This window comes from Lipotes vexillifer, unplaced genomic scaffold, assembly GCF_000442215.2.
Source record: "Lipotes vexillifer unplaced genomic scaffold, Lipotes_vexillifer_v1.1 scaffold907, whole genome shotgun sequence".
Lineage (NCBI taxonomy): Eukaryota > Metazoa > Chordata > Mammalia > Artiodactyla > Lipotidae > Lipotes > Lipotes vexillifer.
This window is the reverse complement of record NW_006795956.1, coordinates 1,121,297-1,138,674: the sequence shown is the minus strand read 5'-3', so window position 1 is coordinate 1,138,674 and position 17,378 is coordinate 1,121,297. Positions and strand designations below refer to the sequence as shown.

Here is a 17,378-nt window from a genome sequence, read left to right as displayed (position 1 = left end):
AAAGAGTAACGAATATAGAAAAGCCAAAAATAAATAATGATCTTCTTGGAGCCTTTCATGTTATGCTTAGGAGCCTGAACATTATTTTTTGGCAGTGGAGATTTACTTTAGGCTAGGAGAGTTACGTGGTTATATGTCATTTGATTTTGAGAATCCAGTTCTCTCTGTAAATATTTTTTGGAAGAATATCCTTCATTAGTGCTCCAGTTATGCATGACATTTTCAGAATATCATTTTAGGTATAATTCCAGTGAACTTAAACTATATATTTTATCAAAAACCAAACAGAACATACTCAGTGAAGAATGACTACCATGTAATTTAATTATGCTTCGTTTCACTTGGATGTGCAAAGGATTACGCCAGATACTACCCTTGTTTGAGATGGCAGTATTTTAAATTATTGACTAAAGTTGCCACAAAATATGATTCTAAAATATCTGAGCAAATGGAATATATTTTATTTTGTTAGCTGATATTAGTGAATACAGTGAACACAATCTGAGTCTTAAAAATTGATTACTTAGTTTGCATGACAATGAAAATAGACTGGTTATGAACATGCTAATTGTTCCTATTTATGTGATTGTGCTAAGTTGTCTTAGACCATGTCTGCACTTCGTTTATGTCAGTCCTACTCAAAACATTATTGAAATGACAGACCTGTTTGCTAGGGCAGGGAAGAGGTGGAATTAGATAATGTACTCCAAAAATAAATGGCAGATGGAGAGAGATTCACTCTAACTTTAGATTATCTGCACCACTGTCTTCCTTAGCACTGGATCTTAGGAGTTGATTGGAGTGATATGTTCTTTGAGCTGAGTGTAGTTGAAGACCTCTGTACATGTGGTGAGGACCTATTTTTCCCAGAATAAACATGTTACATACATGCCAAAAGAAGCAAAAAATAGGTCTGAGTAAGATTGTATCTCATAGAAACTCAATATAGGTTGCAGTTGGGATCATTTTCTGAGCAGGCCTTGTCCAATCTCCAAAAACAGGGGGCCTGACTACATTTACCACTTCAGAGGGGACAAAATCCTTTAAATCTAACAATGAGCCCGTGGTCACACAAAAGTAACTCCACCTCCTTTTTAGATATATGATTCAAGTGCAGATTTTCCATTAGCTTTCTTAGTGCATGAATAATAGTCTTCTTTTTGCCTCTTTTTCAGACCTTATGCCAGTATAAATTTGATTTCCTCCAAGAAGTATGTCAGCATGAACACTTTATTCCTTTGTGTCTCCCGATAAGATCAGCAAACATTCCAGGTAATAATTCCCAGAATTTTTGTCTGTTCCTACAATGGGAACAAATATATTTTTTTGTTTGTTTTGCCTTTGTTTGTTTGTTGTTGTTTTCCTGTTTCTTCAATGTTGGTTTTGTCTGAAGTTGTCACATGGGATTAGATCCAGGTAATCAGGTTAAAATGCAGAAGTTGATGGCATGTGGTGAAGAATACAGCTCTGTATTTCTCAGTTTTTTGTCTATGTTTCCTTTTTCATTAACAAGAAGGCCAAGAAAACCATAAAATTGATGCTTATAAATCAAAAAATTTTAATCTAGACCCATACTGTCTTTCAACATACTGGCTCCAAAAGACAACTTTCCTTTGATTTTGAGAGACATAAAATTACAGGGAGGAAAAGTTATACTTTGTGAGTATAAATTCATTTAAGATTATCAATGTGTGTACATTAAAATGCAATTCCTCAAAATGAGTTTTATACAAAGAAAACTGTTACCTTGAAAGGGAGAAAAGAAGGCAGACAAATGGGCAACATTGTAAATACTCAATACCTCTGGGTCAGAAAGGGGCAGAGATGGGCGCACAGGTAAAAATGGGGCCTCACATATTGTTTACTATACTTACTATAGTATAAATGGTCTATAGACAATATTTTCATTTATTACTTTTGTTAAAATATGTATATACACACACATATCAGCATGATCATGGTAGAAAATAAGCATCACCCATCTAGACATCAGAAACTAATCAAACATCAAGCTACATAGAAAATACTTAAATGATTTATGACCTTAAAATACTTTACTTCTGCTTTGTAAGGTGTACATATATCAAATCATGTGGTGCACTAGAAACGAATATAATGTTATATGTCAATTATACCTCAATAAAATAAATAAATTGATTAATTAAATACTTCTAAGCATGAGTAAATTACAAGGCACAGGGTATTTTTTGTTTGATTGTTTGTTTGCGGTACGCGGGCCTCTCCCGTTGCGGAGCACAGGCTCCGGATGCGCAGGCTCAGCGGCCATGGCTCACGGGCCCAGCCGCTCCGCGGCATGTGGGATCTTCCCGGACCGGGGCACGAACCCGCGTCCCCTGCATCGGCAGGCGGACTCTCAACCACTGCGCCACCAGGGAAGCCCACAAGGCACAGTTTTGATATTCATGGAAAGCAGAAACTAAGATGGTAAAGAGCCTCTTCATATGTATTATAGCTCACACTAATATTTTAGAAGGAAAGAGAAAATAACATACATTATCAAGCCTATAAAAGTTTTGTCATGTCAATCTTAAATATAAGCTATATACATTATTCCATTCTTTTTCCAATTTATGAAATACATTTATCTAAATGCCTTCATAGAATAAAGGGTGGAAAAGCTATCTTGGACTGTAACATCTTTCGCTTTTTGTTTTGTTTTATGTTTATGAACTAGTGCCAAGATATTACTGCATCAGGCAGGCTGGTTACGACACTCAAGAGGATCAAACCTGTTTTTGTCATTTGGATTCTGGTTGTTTACTACTTATCAGTAGCTCAGATAAAGGCCTGACAGTCTCTGTGTAGATATGATATTATCAACAGTGAACATAAAAATATGTTTCGTAGCAAGCAGATTTCTGATAGAACAAAAAGGTGTCCAAGAAGAAGGCTAAGAATTAAAATAATTCTGTTCATGGCATTCATTTTTAAGGAAAGAAGTAAACAGCCTAAGTACTTGTCTTGAAAAACAAAGCTTTATTGAAGGGACTCACTCATATTTTAGGACAGTGTGTTTTAATTTTTCAGTATAAATTACACATAGTTAATGAATATAGTGCGTATCTGAGTATGTACATATCTGAACTTTTTGTTTATTTATATTAAATCCAGATCCTTTGACACCTTCAGAATCAACACAAGAGTTGCATGCATCAGGTAAATAATGATATTTAAATTACACTATCTCAGCATCAATAACCACATCATAATTTGAAAATATTGATGAGTATAGATAATTCAGATTTCCAACTGGAAATTCCAGATGCTAATAAATAGCCATATGTTTAATATCATCTAATCAAAATAGTCAAAAAGTTGATTGAGCTTTTCTCTTGTCACAGATAATTAAATGCTTCCCCAACTTGAATTCTTTCATACTTTATTCTCCAGAGTTGGAATTTTTTTCATTTCCCAAAGCATCTGAAATTTCCTTAGAGTGCATCATAAATAAAATTCCCAATCGTATGTAATAACACGCTTGCTCAATGAAACTATATGATATTTCTATCAAGAAACCACACCCCAGTTCAAACCATTGTCTCAGGATTTGAGATTATTAGAATCATATAAGTTTATTTTTACCCCAGACAAGTTTATAACTTCAAATAGTCCTGGCAATTTTTTTTCTAGCCATAGATTGGGAATCGGAAAGCTTTGTTCTCTTTCTGGCCCCTCACTATTACTCAGTATTTCATGGAAAGATTTATTTAACCTAAGCCCTTTGATCTTAGTTTCCTGAACTTCCACATTCCCCGTACTTCTGCCTCCAGCAGTATTTTAAAAAAATCAGTGTGTTTAATTTGCTCCTGGTCAGTTATGACCTGGAGTATTCTAATAGTTCATTCTTCCTAACGGGTAGTTATGAGGAGTAACGGAGATAACGCTTGCGAAGCGCTTAGCCGAGTGTTGGCACACAATACCTGTTCTATAGTTGGACGCTAGTCCTGCTATTAACAGTTACGTTTAGGAAGCACATTGGACCATTCTCAATAAATGCACTATTACTTGAGATTTTAACATTCTTTTCTCTATAGTTCAGACTCAAAATGGTGCAGCCCCCTTTGGTTTTCCTCTCTCTTTGCTCTTTTACGTCCTGCAGCTCACGTGTCCTGGTGATTTTACTGCTACTACTTGGGTCCTGCTACCCCAGGTCCAGATGCCTTCTCACCATCCCCACTTCCCTGTTCCTCCAGCCTCCTGGATGGTAGCCCTCACCCCACATCTCCCTACAGTCTAATTCCCATTTATAGCCTATCATATTAATGGCTCAATAAAGCATAGGTCCGATTGGGCCACTGATCTCAAAGCTGTCAGTCACTTAACATTTCCTATAGAATTACGTGCAAATGGTTCAGGGACCTAGACACCAGCTTAGGAATTTGTACCTGATTTTGTCCATCATCCAGTCCCGGTATATCTCTTAAGTCTTAATTCTCCCCACTCCTCTTTTGGCTGCCGTGCTTACTGGCCTCCTCCATACCTGTGCTCCCCACATAACTGTGCTTTCAGAAGTCTGTGCCACTGAAACCCTATCCCTTCTCCCAACCTCCTCTCCCGCACCCACTGCCTCCAACTGCCCCCCCACCGCCCCCCGGACTCTTTGCATCTTCAACCTTGAGCCCCCTCAAAGGTCCATCTCAACATATTCCCTCCGGTCACACCTCCTGATTCCTCCAGGCAGAAAACAAGCTTTTCTCCTTTCAACTCTGGTACTACTGTAGACATGCCACTTTTATGGAATTTGACATTTGACACTGAGTACTATTTGGATTAGTATAAACAGAATACTTGCTGAATTCCTCTCTTCACATTTTTCGTCTCTGTAGCAAGACTGTATTACTGAATCCCTCCTAGTAGTGAGAGGGGTTGATAGTTGTTTGCTAAATCTCTCTCGATTATCAAGTGATCAGTTGATTTTCAATAACATGATCTCTTTACCTTCCTCACAAAGATATGCCTGAATATTCAGTCACGAATGAGTTTTGCCGCAAACACTTCTTAATCGGAATTCTGCTCCGAGAAGTTGGCTTTGCTCTGCAAGAAGATCAAGATATCAGGCACTTGGCTTTAGCTGTCCTAAAAAATCTAATGGCTAAGCATTCATTCGATGATCGATACAGAGAACCAGTAAGTGGTCTTCCTCTCTCCCTTCCCTAAACACCATTTAATGGTTCACTGCATTAAATGCATATCAAACCTACAAGTCTTGATTTTTATGTGAATCATTCCTTTTGACTACTTTTTCACCTAGGAGAAGCAGGCCCAGATAGCAAGTTTATACATGCCCCTCTATGGCATGCTTCTGGACAATATGCCAAGGATTTACCTGAAGGACCTGTATCCTTTTACCATCAATACATCGAATCAGGTAAGTCTGCAGAATATTCCAAGTGTCTATCTTAATAAAGAAATGGCCTTTTTTATACTTTTGCCATAGATAACTATTTTCCCCCAACTCTGAGCAAACTAAGGATTAAACAGCACTCCTTGCTAGGTGTTTTGAGACGTGTACATAGTGTCGTTTGTTCCAGATTGGTCACTGATGCCTTCCACTTGTCCATCTTTTCAGCATTTTGTTTTCATTGTCCTCTGTTCTCTGCATCACCTTCCAATTCTCTCCAGTTGGTACCAGGTTCCTCTGTTGCATTCATGGCCCATCCTCAGTGTACACCTTTCCCCACCAGCTTTCTGCATCATGTTTAGGCCCGTCTGGTGTCAGTAGAGCCACGTGCCTTACCTGTAGTCACAGCCCAGGAGTGGCCTGTTTTGTCACCCCTCCTCCACTGAGCCAGCCTAGTGACTTCACAACAACCCTCTTGAGATCTTTTGACTGTGTTCAACTCCCAGATGAGTTGACGCACTGCTGAATCCAGTACTAGGCAAGATGTTACCATCTAGGAGTTAGGAGCTATGTCTTTGGAATTTTATTTTTAGACCTTGCTCAAATCCCAACAGTATCAGTTACTATCTATGTGACCTTAGATAAGTTATCCAACTTCTTTAAGCCTCTGTTTCCTCATTTATAAAATGGAAGAGAATACCTGTATCACAAGGTTCTTAGGAGGATTAAATTGTGGAATAGAGAACATTCATCATAGATACTGGCGTATAATAAGTACCTAAAATCTAGTTTTTTGGTTTTGTTTTTTTTTTTTGTGGTACACGGGCCTCTCACTGTTGTGGCCTTTCCCGTTGTGGAGCACAGGCTCCGGACGCGCAGGCTCAGCAGCCATGGCTCACGGGCCCAGCCGCTCGGCAGTATGTGGGATCTTCCCGGACCGGGGCCTGAACCTGTGTCCCCTGCATCGGCAGGCGGACTCTCAACCACTGCGCCACCAGGGAAGCTCCAAATCTAGTTTTTAATAATAGTAATATACATAAAATAATCCATGATAATAATGACATATAATCTACAATATAATCAATGAATTTATGATATCACTTATAGGTAGAATCTAAAAAATACAACAAACTAGTGAATATGACAAAAAAAAGCAGACTCACAGATATATAGAACAAACTAGTGATTACCAGTGGGGAGAGGGAAGGGGGGTGAGGGGCAAAAGGGGTAGGGGATTAAGAGGTACAAACTATTATGTATAAAATAAGCTATAAGAATATATTATACAACATGGGGAATATAGCCAATATTTTATAATAACTGTAAATAGAGTATAACCTTTACAAATTGTGAATCCCTATATTGTACACCTGTAATTTATATAATATTGTACATCAACTATACCTCACTTAAAAATTTTTTTTAAATCAGTGAATTTATCAATAACCATTCCAGCCATTTAGTCTATATCTAAAAGACAGTTTCTACTACATTGTTAAAAATTTTTTAAACCACATAAGAAATTAAACTGTGACTAAGAGTATGGTTTAACTATATTAATTTTCATTGCCTAGTTTGGCAGAAGATTTTGCTGAAATGTAAAAGATCAAATCGCGTATCCTCTAATGGAAAGTGTAACGAAGAAGGCATATGTGGGTTTGCAATGCTGAAATATGATGATTCCCACTGATTTCTTCTGTGCTTTGAATACAGGGGTCTAGAGATGACCTCAGCACCAATGGAGGATTCCACACCCAGTCAGCTATGAAATATGCCAACTCTGTGGACACATCATTTTCTAAAGATGTTTTAAATTCCATAGCAGGTACTACAAGCCTTCCAGACAGTTGTGTTTAACTCTCATCCGTGTTTACGTTGTATATCACTGTGCTTTTTACCCACTCCATAATTCATTACACCTAATCTATGTGACAAAGTAAACTGCATTTATATAGCTGAGGAGTCTTGTTACATATTTCTTTGCACGCCATCCAGCAACTTCCTCTCCTACTCAGTGTTCATTTTTACTTGGATCGAGGAGCAGTCTTCTCCGATGTTATCAAATTGTTTCATTCTGGAGACAATCTTGAAGGTTTCATTGCATACGGCCTTTTAAAGTATAATAGCCCTTCAACTTCAACGATTATTTTTAAGAACTATTTTGGAAATGTCATCTTAATTTCTTATAAACTGTCAAAAATTGAAAGCTTCATTAGGAACTTTTATTATGCATTTTAAAACAGAAACCTTCTTTAAAAAGCTTTTTAAGAAATCAAAGGAAAAAGATTTATTTCCAGTTAAAATGGTCTACATTTTCCTAAATCCTTAATGCTGGCATGGCTGTTATAATAATATTTTAAAAGCTGCATATCTTTCATGCCAATCCCAGACTCTATTATGTCAACTTTTCACAATACTGCTACCACCTGAATGATCAGCATCTTTTTAGTTCATCATTTTAGCTATTTGTGTTGTGTGCCCATGCATCTCATTACTTTCTGTGTGCTGTGGCTTGTGTTTACAGCATTTTCATCAATAGCTATTTCTACAGTAAACCATGCTGATTCCAGAGCTTCGTTAGCAAGTCTTGACTCCAACCCAAGTACCAATGAGAAGAGCAGTGAGAAGACTGACAACTGTGAAAAGGTACGGCTTCCCTCCCAAACTTACCGAGCATATTACCAGTCAGCAATCTCCTATTCTTACTCAATCCTAATTGGTTCTTCATTCCTAGATCCCAAGACCCTTGTCTTTGATAGGCTCAACTCTTCGATTTGACAAGTTAGATCAAGCAGAAACCAGGAGTCTTCTTATGTGCTTTCTTCACATTATGAAAACAATTTCAGAGGGTAAAGAGAGTTCTTTAAATTTAAATTTAAAAAAAAAAGAAAAAAAGTTTGAATTTCAAAGAGTCTCATGCTACTCGGGGTTTCCTTTCAGAGACTCTGATTGCCTACTGGCAAAGGGCGCCCAGTCCAGAGGTGTCCGACTTCTTCAGCATCTTGGAGTAAGTTTCAGAGTTGATTACATAATGCTTTTTTCTAGAACCTTCCAAATACTTTAGTATACCATTTTTCATTCTAGGTACCATATGGTGAATGATCTATCAGTAATAATGCATAAACTATTTAAAGAAAACTTAATATTTTTCTTTTAATATACTTGGATGAACACTTTGTATAACTAAAAAGGCGTGAATAATTAGAATGTGACATTTTTTTCCTTTCTAGTGTTTGTCTTCAAAATTTCAGATACCTAGGAAAACGTAACATAATAAGGTAATAATTTTAAATTCCGAAAGGTTAGTCTGATATTTTGAAAAAAATTATGACATATTATTAATGGATCAGGTTTGACTTAGAGATTTATGTTAGAAATCTTAAAATGCAAATAAGGATTTTAAGGTTGACCTCACATTAGACACAGAAGTTTGATGATTACCCTATAGCTGTAGTAGATCTAGGAACAGTTAAAGCTGTCCAGGGAAAAAGCACAAAACACATTTCTGAGAGGAAACCACATTTCATGTAACTTCTCAACTAATTTAGCCATCTTTATATGAATATAACTTGAAAGATACCTATTTAAGAAAATACTTCCAATAAACTAAAAAAAACAATTAATCTGGAAAACTGTGCTGTCATCCTTTTCTCATGAGAGACAGCAGTGCCCCTGGCATCTTCCCTAAACCCGCAATTTCCCATTTCCAGAAGAAAATGTGATTTTATTTTTCATAGCGTGTGGAATATTTCATTGTTCAGTAATCGCTTTGTCAGTTGCCTTTTTTTCATTCATATATCAATTACAAACACTGAGCTAGTATTAAAACTTCAGTTTTCCTTGCAGAAAAATTGCTGCTGCGTTTAAATTCGTGCATTCCACCCAAAACAATGGAACTCTCAAAGGATCTAATCCATCCTGCCAGACTTCTGGCCTCTTGCCACAATGGTACGTACTGTCACATTTGCTTGATATTTAAAATTATATTGTGAGTGTACATGTGTGTGTGTGTGTGTGTGTGTGTGTCTGTGTATATATATATATATCTCAAACCAAAAACAGATCTCAAGTAACTCTGTATGTTTCTATGAAGAAACTTTGTCGGTACATCCCTATCTGCCCCACTAGCTTGTGAAAACCTAAGAAGCAAGGATTATGCCTTATTTATGTGCACCTAGCGTACAATGCCTTGTATAGGGTCAATGAGTATCTTAATTTAATTGAACCTGAGAAGACATAATTCCAATAAATGCCTATTGTAATGTTTGCTAATCTAGTGACAAAGTAAAAAGTGAGGTCATATCTCCCCTTTCCTCTTAGTAATTGTAGTAATTTATCAGTATTCTTAGAGCTTAATGTGTTTTTTAAAGGGTCAAAGGCAATAGGAAGCATAGCTGGCCCCGTAAGCTCATTTTAGAATTTTTAGTCATTAGAATAGTATATAAAGCCTAGGGTCACCCTTCATTAACCTACCCCACAGGAAACATTTGCCCTAAAATCCTGCCTTAAAGCTCCTCTGGGTCTAGTAAATCAGAATTCTTTGCTAAAATTTTCTCCAGTTTGATTTATTCTCCCCAGGAGTATCATAATAATGTATAATATGAAAATGGCTATATTTTAGAAAGAGCTTTAGAAAGAAATATGAATGTAGTATATAGCTAATGAACCATAGAATAAATTTTGCCTGTTTATCCATGGGGACCCCTTGAAATGGCCCCCTTATGAGAAAATAAATGGCAGTTGAGTAGAGGACTATAAACAATTACTTTAATGACAGTCGCAGCCCACCTGAGGTCACTGCAGTTTTGGAGACGTCTGGTGGGTTAGACTTTAGGCTCCTCCCTAAACCATCTGAACAGGTCCTGGTCGTTCCCACGACTCCCCTCCCAGAAGCCATGGCTTTTCCTCCAGGAGTTACAGACTGAAGGAGACTCAAAACCTGGAAATAATCCAGTCCCAAAGGTCCAAGCCATACAGCCCCAAACCATACAGCCCCAAACCCATTCCTTGTAGCTACAGAAATGACCCAAACTCTCCTGGCTACTGAAAGCCAAAGTTAGATCTCTAGGGTCCCAATCCATCCAGAGCATTTGATTTAGCCAGAATCGAATAAGCCTTGAGAAGTAAGACAAAGAGAAAGTTGTTTCTTTTTCAGGCTTGACTCTTCAGTATCTCCTATTGCCTGCTTTCCTCAAAGAAATTTTCTATGACCTTGGCCATCAGATGGCTTAAATGAAAGCTTAAATGAAATGATAGCTTAAATGAAAGTCGGGAAGAGGAAATATTCCTACTTCCTCATTCCCCCAGTTAGAAGTGCCAAGGGGCATTGAATAAGAGCCCTGGCCATTGTCCCTGCTCTGGGAAAGCAGCAGCCCAGAAGCACCCTCAGCTCTCTCCCCCAGAAGGATCATATGTCAGCCCTGCTGTGGGCATGACACAAATGCAAAGACAAATCCTGTAAGAATTTCCAAATGCAAAGAAGTAGGAGACAAAGGGTTGTTTTAGACTAGATTTTACTTTTTTACATTTTACCTCCTAAAAATAATTGATACAATTGAGCTATATAATATTGTACTTTTTTAATGTCTACCACTATGCCTTTCTGATCAACCAGTGACCACCTGAACATGCATGGAATCCCATGATTTCATTAAATAATAATGAATATGTTTGTGCAGAATTTAATTCAGCATCTATTATTTGTCTGTTATCCTTTAGTATCTATTATCATTCTGAACCCTTTTTTGGCTTAAATAAAATTTGTCCAAACGTACTTTTAAAAGTTCCTCTCATTATGTCACCTATAATTAATATTTTTAATAAAAAGTCTCTATTCAAAAATTTTTTAACATTTGACTCAATCAAGAGAATTTGAGTTAAAATTTGGTTATCATATCCCTATGACTTTAAGCATTTCTGTCATTCCATTTTCAGGATGCACACCACTTCCAGTCATGAAGGACAGAAGCAGCACAGATCACAAACTTTACCGATAATTCGAGGCAAAAATGCACTTTCTAACCCTAAACTCCTACAGATGTTAGACAATACCATGACCAGTAAGTATACCAGAAATAATAGCAACAAGATGGTTATTTTTCTGTAGATGTGTGCAGGACATAAAATGCATTATGTTTCAGAAATGTAGGGAATGTTGCTGTGCCCCTGAGACCACTGGTTTTTAGGCTTGCTGTAGCCTGAGGAACATTTCTGGGAGGAGAGAATCAGCCAGAAGCATCGAAAAAAAAGTAGTGTCCTTATGAGGAGAAAGGGGAAAAGTGAAACTCTCAATATAGTATGCTCACTGTAGCTCCCCTGGAACCAAGTGACTTGGCATTGTGAGGGGTTAGGGTGGCCTCTCTCAACCGGATTATTGTCCACTCTTTGGGAAGAGGAGAAAGTTGTCCATGTCCTAGAAGCAGCAAGTGTGCCATCTCGAGTCCAGGGTTGCACACATTCCAGGTGTGAATGAGGAGAAAATGGGATCCAGTGTTTTTGTATCATGTAAGTGTTCTTGATTATGGACACGTGACCACAGCTGGCTGTTTGAAGGTATTTGCCTTAACCTATAAACACATTTAATCCCTTTCTGACGAGGCCATTAATGCAGATCATCCACTGAGACTCTATGTTTGGTCTGTTAATCTGGGACCATAAAACTTGACCCAGACTGATTATGGAGGAAATATGACCCTACCAATGGCTGAATCAATGGAAAAGTAGTGAGAAATAATGGAGATCAGACTACTCTGGTCCTTTGGAAACGCTATAGCTGACAAATTAAAAGGGCACACACACTGTCTTAATCAGTTCGAGCTGCTACAACACAATACCACAGACTATGTAGCTTAAACAACAAACATTTCTTTCTCATAGTTTTAGAGGATGAGAGATCCAAGATCAAGACGCCAGCAGATTTGATGTCTGGTAAGAACCACGTTTGCAGATGGCCAACTTCTTGCTGTGTCCTCACATGACAGAGAGAGAGAGATGATCTCTCTGGTGTCTCTTTTTATAAGGGCACTAATCCCATTCATGAGGGCTCCATTCCCATAACCTAATTACCTCTCAAAGACTCCACCATATTGTGGATTAGGGCTTTGACATATGAATTTGCGGGGACACAAACATTCAGTCTACAGCACCCACTAAAAACTCTCTCTGTTTTTGCTTCAGCTGATAAAGAAATTGAACAAATGAAAGCACTTTGATTTAAAAAAATTACTCATCAAAACACCAGAAAACATTGACTGTGTTGTAATAGAAAAAAGTTCTTTATAGGGTATAAAGATTTGTCTCAGACATTTATGCATTTTCTACTTTATTTTGTAGGCAACACCAATGAAATAGACATCGTGCACCACGTGGACACAGAGGCCAATATTGCTACAGAGGTTTGCCTGACTATTCTAGACCTGCTAGCCCTCTTCACTCAGGTCCACCAGGTGAGTGTGACTGTAACTTCTTCTGTAGTATGATAAAATGAAAGGTGGAAAAGTCATGTGAAGTCAAGGATATGTTTTTAAGGTTTTTATGACATTTAATGAAATGTATTAACCTTACATAAATCAACCTAAGTGTAAGTGGAAAACATGTTAAAGAAGAGATTCAGAATTTATCAGAAGTTGGCGAATGCTCAATTGATATACACACAGACATATTTCCTTATTGTCCAATAATAGACAGTCTTTCTTCCTTGTTTCTCCTGCTTTACTGTCAGGCAAGTTGGGCTGAGAGAGAATGTGACTCTACTTTTTCAGTATCAAAGGGAGAGACAAATCACAGCTAGATACAATAGATAAACAGATACAACAGCTAGAGAAAACAGAGTGATAATGTTGAGCATCTTTTTGTGTGCTTACTTACCATCTCTATATCTTTGGTGAAGTGATTCCACTACCTACCATTAGAATGGCTGCAGTTTAAAAAGACTGACCATACCAAGTTTTGGCAAGTATATGGAGAAACTGGAACTCTCATTCACTGATGGTGGGAATATAAAATTATACAAACACCTTGAAAAAAAATATGCTGGAATGAAGGTTCAACATAATCTATCATGTGACCAGCCATTCCAATACTAGGAATTTACCCAGGAAAAGTAAAAACATTTGTTCACACAAAGCTTTGTACATCAATACTCAGCTTTGTTTTTTAATAATTAAACACTAGAAACAACCCAAAAGTACATCAACAGGTGAATGGATTTTTTAAAATAATAGTATTGAAACATACAATAGAATATAAAATATAAAATTTTATAAAATATGAACTATAGAAATTATGTCAATTACACCTCAGTGAAGTTATTAAAAACATTAGCTCAACCTAATGAGCTTTCAAATGTTAAGGGTTAAATTAGAAAAAGTTGGGTCGGTTGAATAGTCTGCACCAAACAGAATGATTATAGCAAGAAAGTCTTATTTTCAAGTAAAATGTCAGCATGGCAGTCAAAAAAACAAAATCCACATTTTAATTCTTTATTGCTCGATGGAAATGTCAATCAAATCTCATACATCTTACAGGCTCTATCAGTGCCTTTGAGGACCTGCCTGTCTGTGACCACATCTGCTACCTCTCTCCCGACCCTGCCCCACTAACCATGCTTAGGCTACTCTGCTCTTTTTTCTCTTTTTTTCGTTTTTCTCTGCTTGAACTCATAAGCTCCATTCCATCTCAAGTCCCTGGTGCCAACTGTTTTTCCTTCCTTGGACAATCCTCCCAGATCTGCCCATGGCTGACTTTTTCAGCTCACATGTCAATTCGTCCATTAGGGAGGTCTTAACCACCCTATATAAAGTAATCTTATCCCCCAAAACAATTACTTTCCATCATATATTATTCTACTCTATTTTCTTATTCAGTAACGTTTTTCAGTCACTGCTATATGTAAGTTTCATTGGGAACACAGAGCTTATTCAGCACTTTATTGCCACACCCAGAATTGTGCCTATCACATAGTAGGACCAGAGTAAATATTTTTTGAAAGAATAAAGGTGTCCTTTCACTCATCCTAAATAACTGCTGTGTTAAATTTCCAGAGACAACTCCAACAATCTGAATGTCAAAATTCAATGATGAAAAGGGTCTTTGATACCTACATGCTCTTTTTTCAAGTCAACCAATCAGCCACAGCACTGAAGCACGTATTTGCCTCTTTGAGGCTATTTGTATGCAAGGTAAGGGTACTCCAGGTTCCAAGAAAAGCTCAGTGAGGTGTTTATTGCTGACAATAAACGCATATTAATCCTTACATCTCTCAGTATCGAGGGAAGAAAGTTTGTTTTCTTCTATTTGATTTATTTGGTTTTATTAGACGATTTATTTGGTTTTATTAAACTATTTGATTCATGGTCTCAAAATAACTTCACAACCTTGGCATCCTATCTGCTGGATATCAAAAGGGAGTAAAATTAGCACCTGGCCATCAATTCTTTGGGTTCTCAGTGTTTGTGGCAGAGAGTTAGGTAAAATATACACCATCAACTGTGATGTCCATTCCTGCCAAGTCAAAGGGTCTGCATTAGATACAGGAGAGTCCACCTTTGAGGACCCTGGTGGTTTTACAGTGTTGGGTGAATAGAAACTATTTCAGGGCTCTCATTCCATTGCTTTGGGTAGTCATCCGTTACTGATGCAAGGGATACTTACAACATAAAGAATGATTATTTCTAGGAAAAAAAAAAATACTAACATATACTTCAGTAAATAAGATTATATCCTCTTCCACCTGCAAATGGGAGAAAAAGTCTAGGTTAAGAAAAAAAGAAAGATTTTATTCTAAGGGATTTTAAAATTTGAGAATGAACAGAGCAAAATGAAGGAATTTGCTCACTTCACCAGCACTTCTGTTTCCATAGTTTCCTTCAGCGTTCTTCCAAGGGCCTGCCGACTTGTGTGGATCATTCTGCTATGAAGTCCTAAAATGCTGCAACCACAGGTCACGGTCAACTCAGACAGAAGCGTCAGCACTTCTATACTTTTTTATGAGGAAGAATTTTGAATTTAACAAGCAAAAGTCAATTGTCCGGTCCCACTTACAAGTAAGTGCTGCCAATTTCCATTAATGTTGTTGTTAAAACCACTCATTTGTTTCAGCATTGATAAAAGCCTACTGTTTCCAGGGCAACCAGTTCCCAGCTCTTCCATCAGATTCCCCCTTAAAGATGCCCATCACACTGAGTTCCAATTCATAGAAAGAGTGCAGCTGGGCAGAAATCAGCAAAACCCATAACTCCACCTGTACTTTTCCTTTCTTCTGCCAGGGAATAGAATCATAGAATACACAACTCAGGGACCATGATTGCTTCTAGGATGCCAAATCCCACCAGATTCTGAGCACATTCATTGGGCCTACAGGGAGAAATTAATGATACATTCATCCAACTCAATGGATTTCTTTACAACTAGTATTTCGGAGTTACTTGCTTTTGAGGTTTCGTTTTCCTTTTCTCTTTCAGCTTATCAAGGCCGTAAGCCAGTTAATAGCTGATGCTGGGATTGGAGGCTCTCGGTTTCAACATTCCCTTGCAATTACCAATAATTTTGCTAATGGAGACAAGCAAATGAAAGTAAGAAATGTTTTGTGGACTTTTTTAAAGAATTGGGAATAAACTAAACTGGATTTTTTTTGCGAGATACAAAAATCATAAAAAATACAAATTCTATATTTTGTTTATTTACCCTTTGAGTGCTTATATTGAGTCCGCTTGTTTGAATGGATAATCAGCTCTTACACTTTCAGCATATACTCAGTTAAGTGGAATTTCCAAGATATGGGGTTGAATGATACTTAACAAGAAAACTAACCACAAGTATCAGATACCAAGAAATACAGTGTTTCTCTCATAATCCCATTCTTGGTCAAATTTTATCTCTTTTAAAACTTTCTGGAGGGGCTTCCCTGATGGCACAGTGGTTGGGAATCCGCCTGCCAATGCAGGGGACATGGGTTTGAGCGCTTGTCCAGGAAGATCCCACATGCCGCGGAGCAGCTAAGCCCGTGCGCCACAACTACTGAGCATCCACTCTAGAGCCCACGAGCCACAACTACTGAAGCCCATGCACCTAGAGCCCATGCTCTGCAACAAGAGAAGCCACCGCAATGAGAAGCCCGTGCACCGCAATGAAGAGCAGCCCCCGCTCACTGCAACCAGAGAAAGCCCGCACACAGCAACGAAGACCCGACACAGCCAAAAATAAATTAATTTAAAAAAAAAAAAAAAAACCTTTCTGGAGACTTGTCCTTCAGTTATAATATTGAAAAGTTCAGGGATAGAGCCTGAACTTTTCAGGCATGAAAAGTCAGGCATGGCTGAACCCAGGGATTAAAATAATGTTTTCAGATCCCCTTCCCCTACTGCCTCTATTTTCACCTCTCTCTTTGTCTCTCAGTTCAGTTTTCTTCCTCCTTTACTTCGTTTACAGGTAGGCTCTCCCCATGAGCTTACTCTCTCAGAAATTCTGAGGGCAATGGTAGTATTCTATGGGTGGGAAAAGCACCTTGCTCTATAGTGCCAATTAAAGTCCCAGGGCTGAGTCTCTTTGATCCAACCTTGTTTCATATGCCCATCCCTAAGCCAATCACTGTGACCTGGAGTATAAAAGAATATGATTGATCGGCCAGGCCCATATCATGTGTCACCCCTGGTGCCTGGGAATGAAGTAGACCCATTCAAATCATGTGAACTAGAGCCAGAGAGGATCCTAGAGGATGTCGGGATGCTATTACTAGGAGAATGTAGGCTAGGAGACAAAATGGAATCTACTACAATTCATCTTCAAATGTGTACAGCCACAATCACAATACATAGAATTTGTCCATAAAGAATATACATATTGGGGCTTCCCTGGTGGCGCAGTGGTTGGGAGTCCGCCTGCCGATGCAGGGGACGCGGGTTCGCGCCCTGGTCCGGGAGGATCCCACGTGCCGCGGAGCGGCTGGGCCCGTGGGCCATGGCCACTGGGCGTGTGCGTCCGGAGCCTGTGCTCCGCAACGGGAGAGGCCACAGCAGTG

The 17,378-nt window shown here is 38.3% G+C and overlaps 1 protein-coding gene across 1 annotated transcript in view; it reads left to right on the top strand.

Moving 5' to 3' along the window:
• DOCK10 (dedicator of cytokinesis 10) overlaps positions 1-17,378 on the top strand; it is a 212,025-nt gene that overhangs the window by 165,417 nt on the left and 29,230 nt on the right. The window contains 15 exon segments of the mRNA XM_007467990.1: positions 1,176-1,272; positions 3,133-3,177; positions 4,973-5,148; positions 5,273-5,389; positions 7,076-7,187; positions 7,887-8,008; positions 8,097-8,211; positions 8,303-8,369; positions 8,593-8,640; positions 9,209-9,310; positions 11,297-11,421; positions 12,695-12,807; positions 14,404-14,541; positions 15,223-15,405; positions 15,823-15,933. Of these exon segments, the coding sequence (XP_007468052.1) occupies positions 1,176-1,272; positions 3,133-3,177; positions 4,973-5,148; positions 5,273-5,389; positions 7,076-7,187; positions 7,887-8,008; positions 8,097-8,211; positions 8,303-8,369; positions 8,593-8,640; positions 9,209-9,310; positions 11,297-11,421; positions 12,695-12,807; positions 14,404-14,541; positions 15,223-15,405; positions 15,823-15,933 (1,671 nt within the window).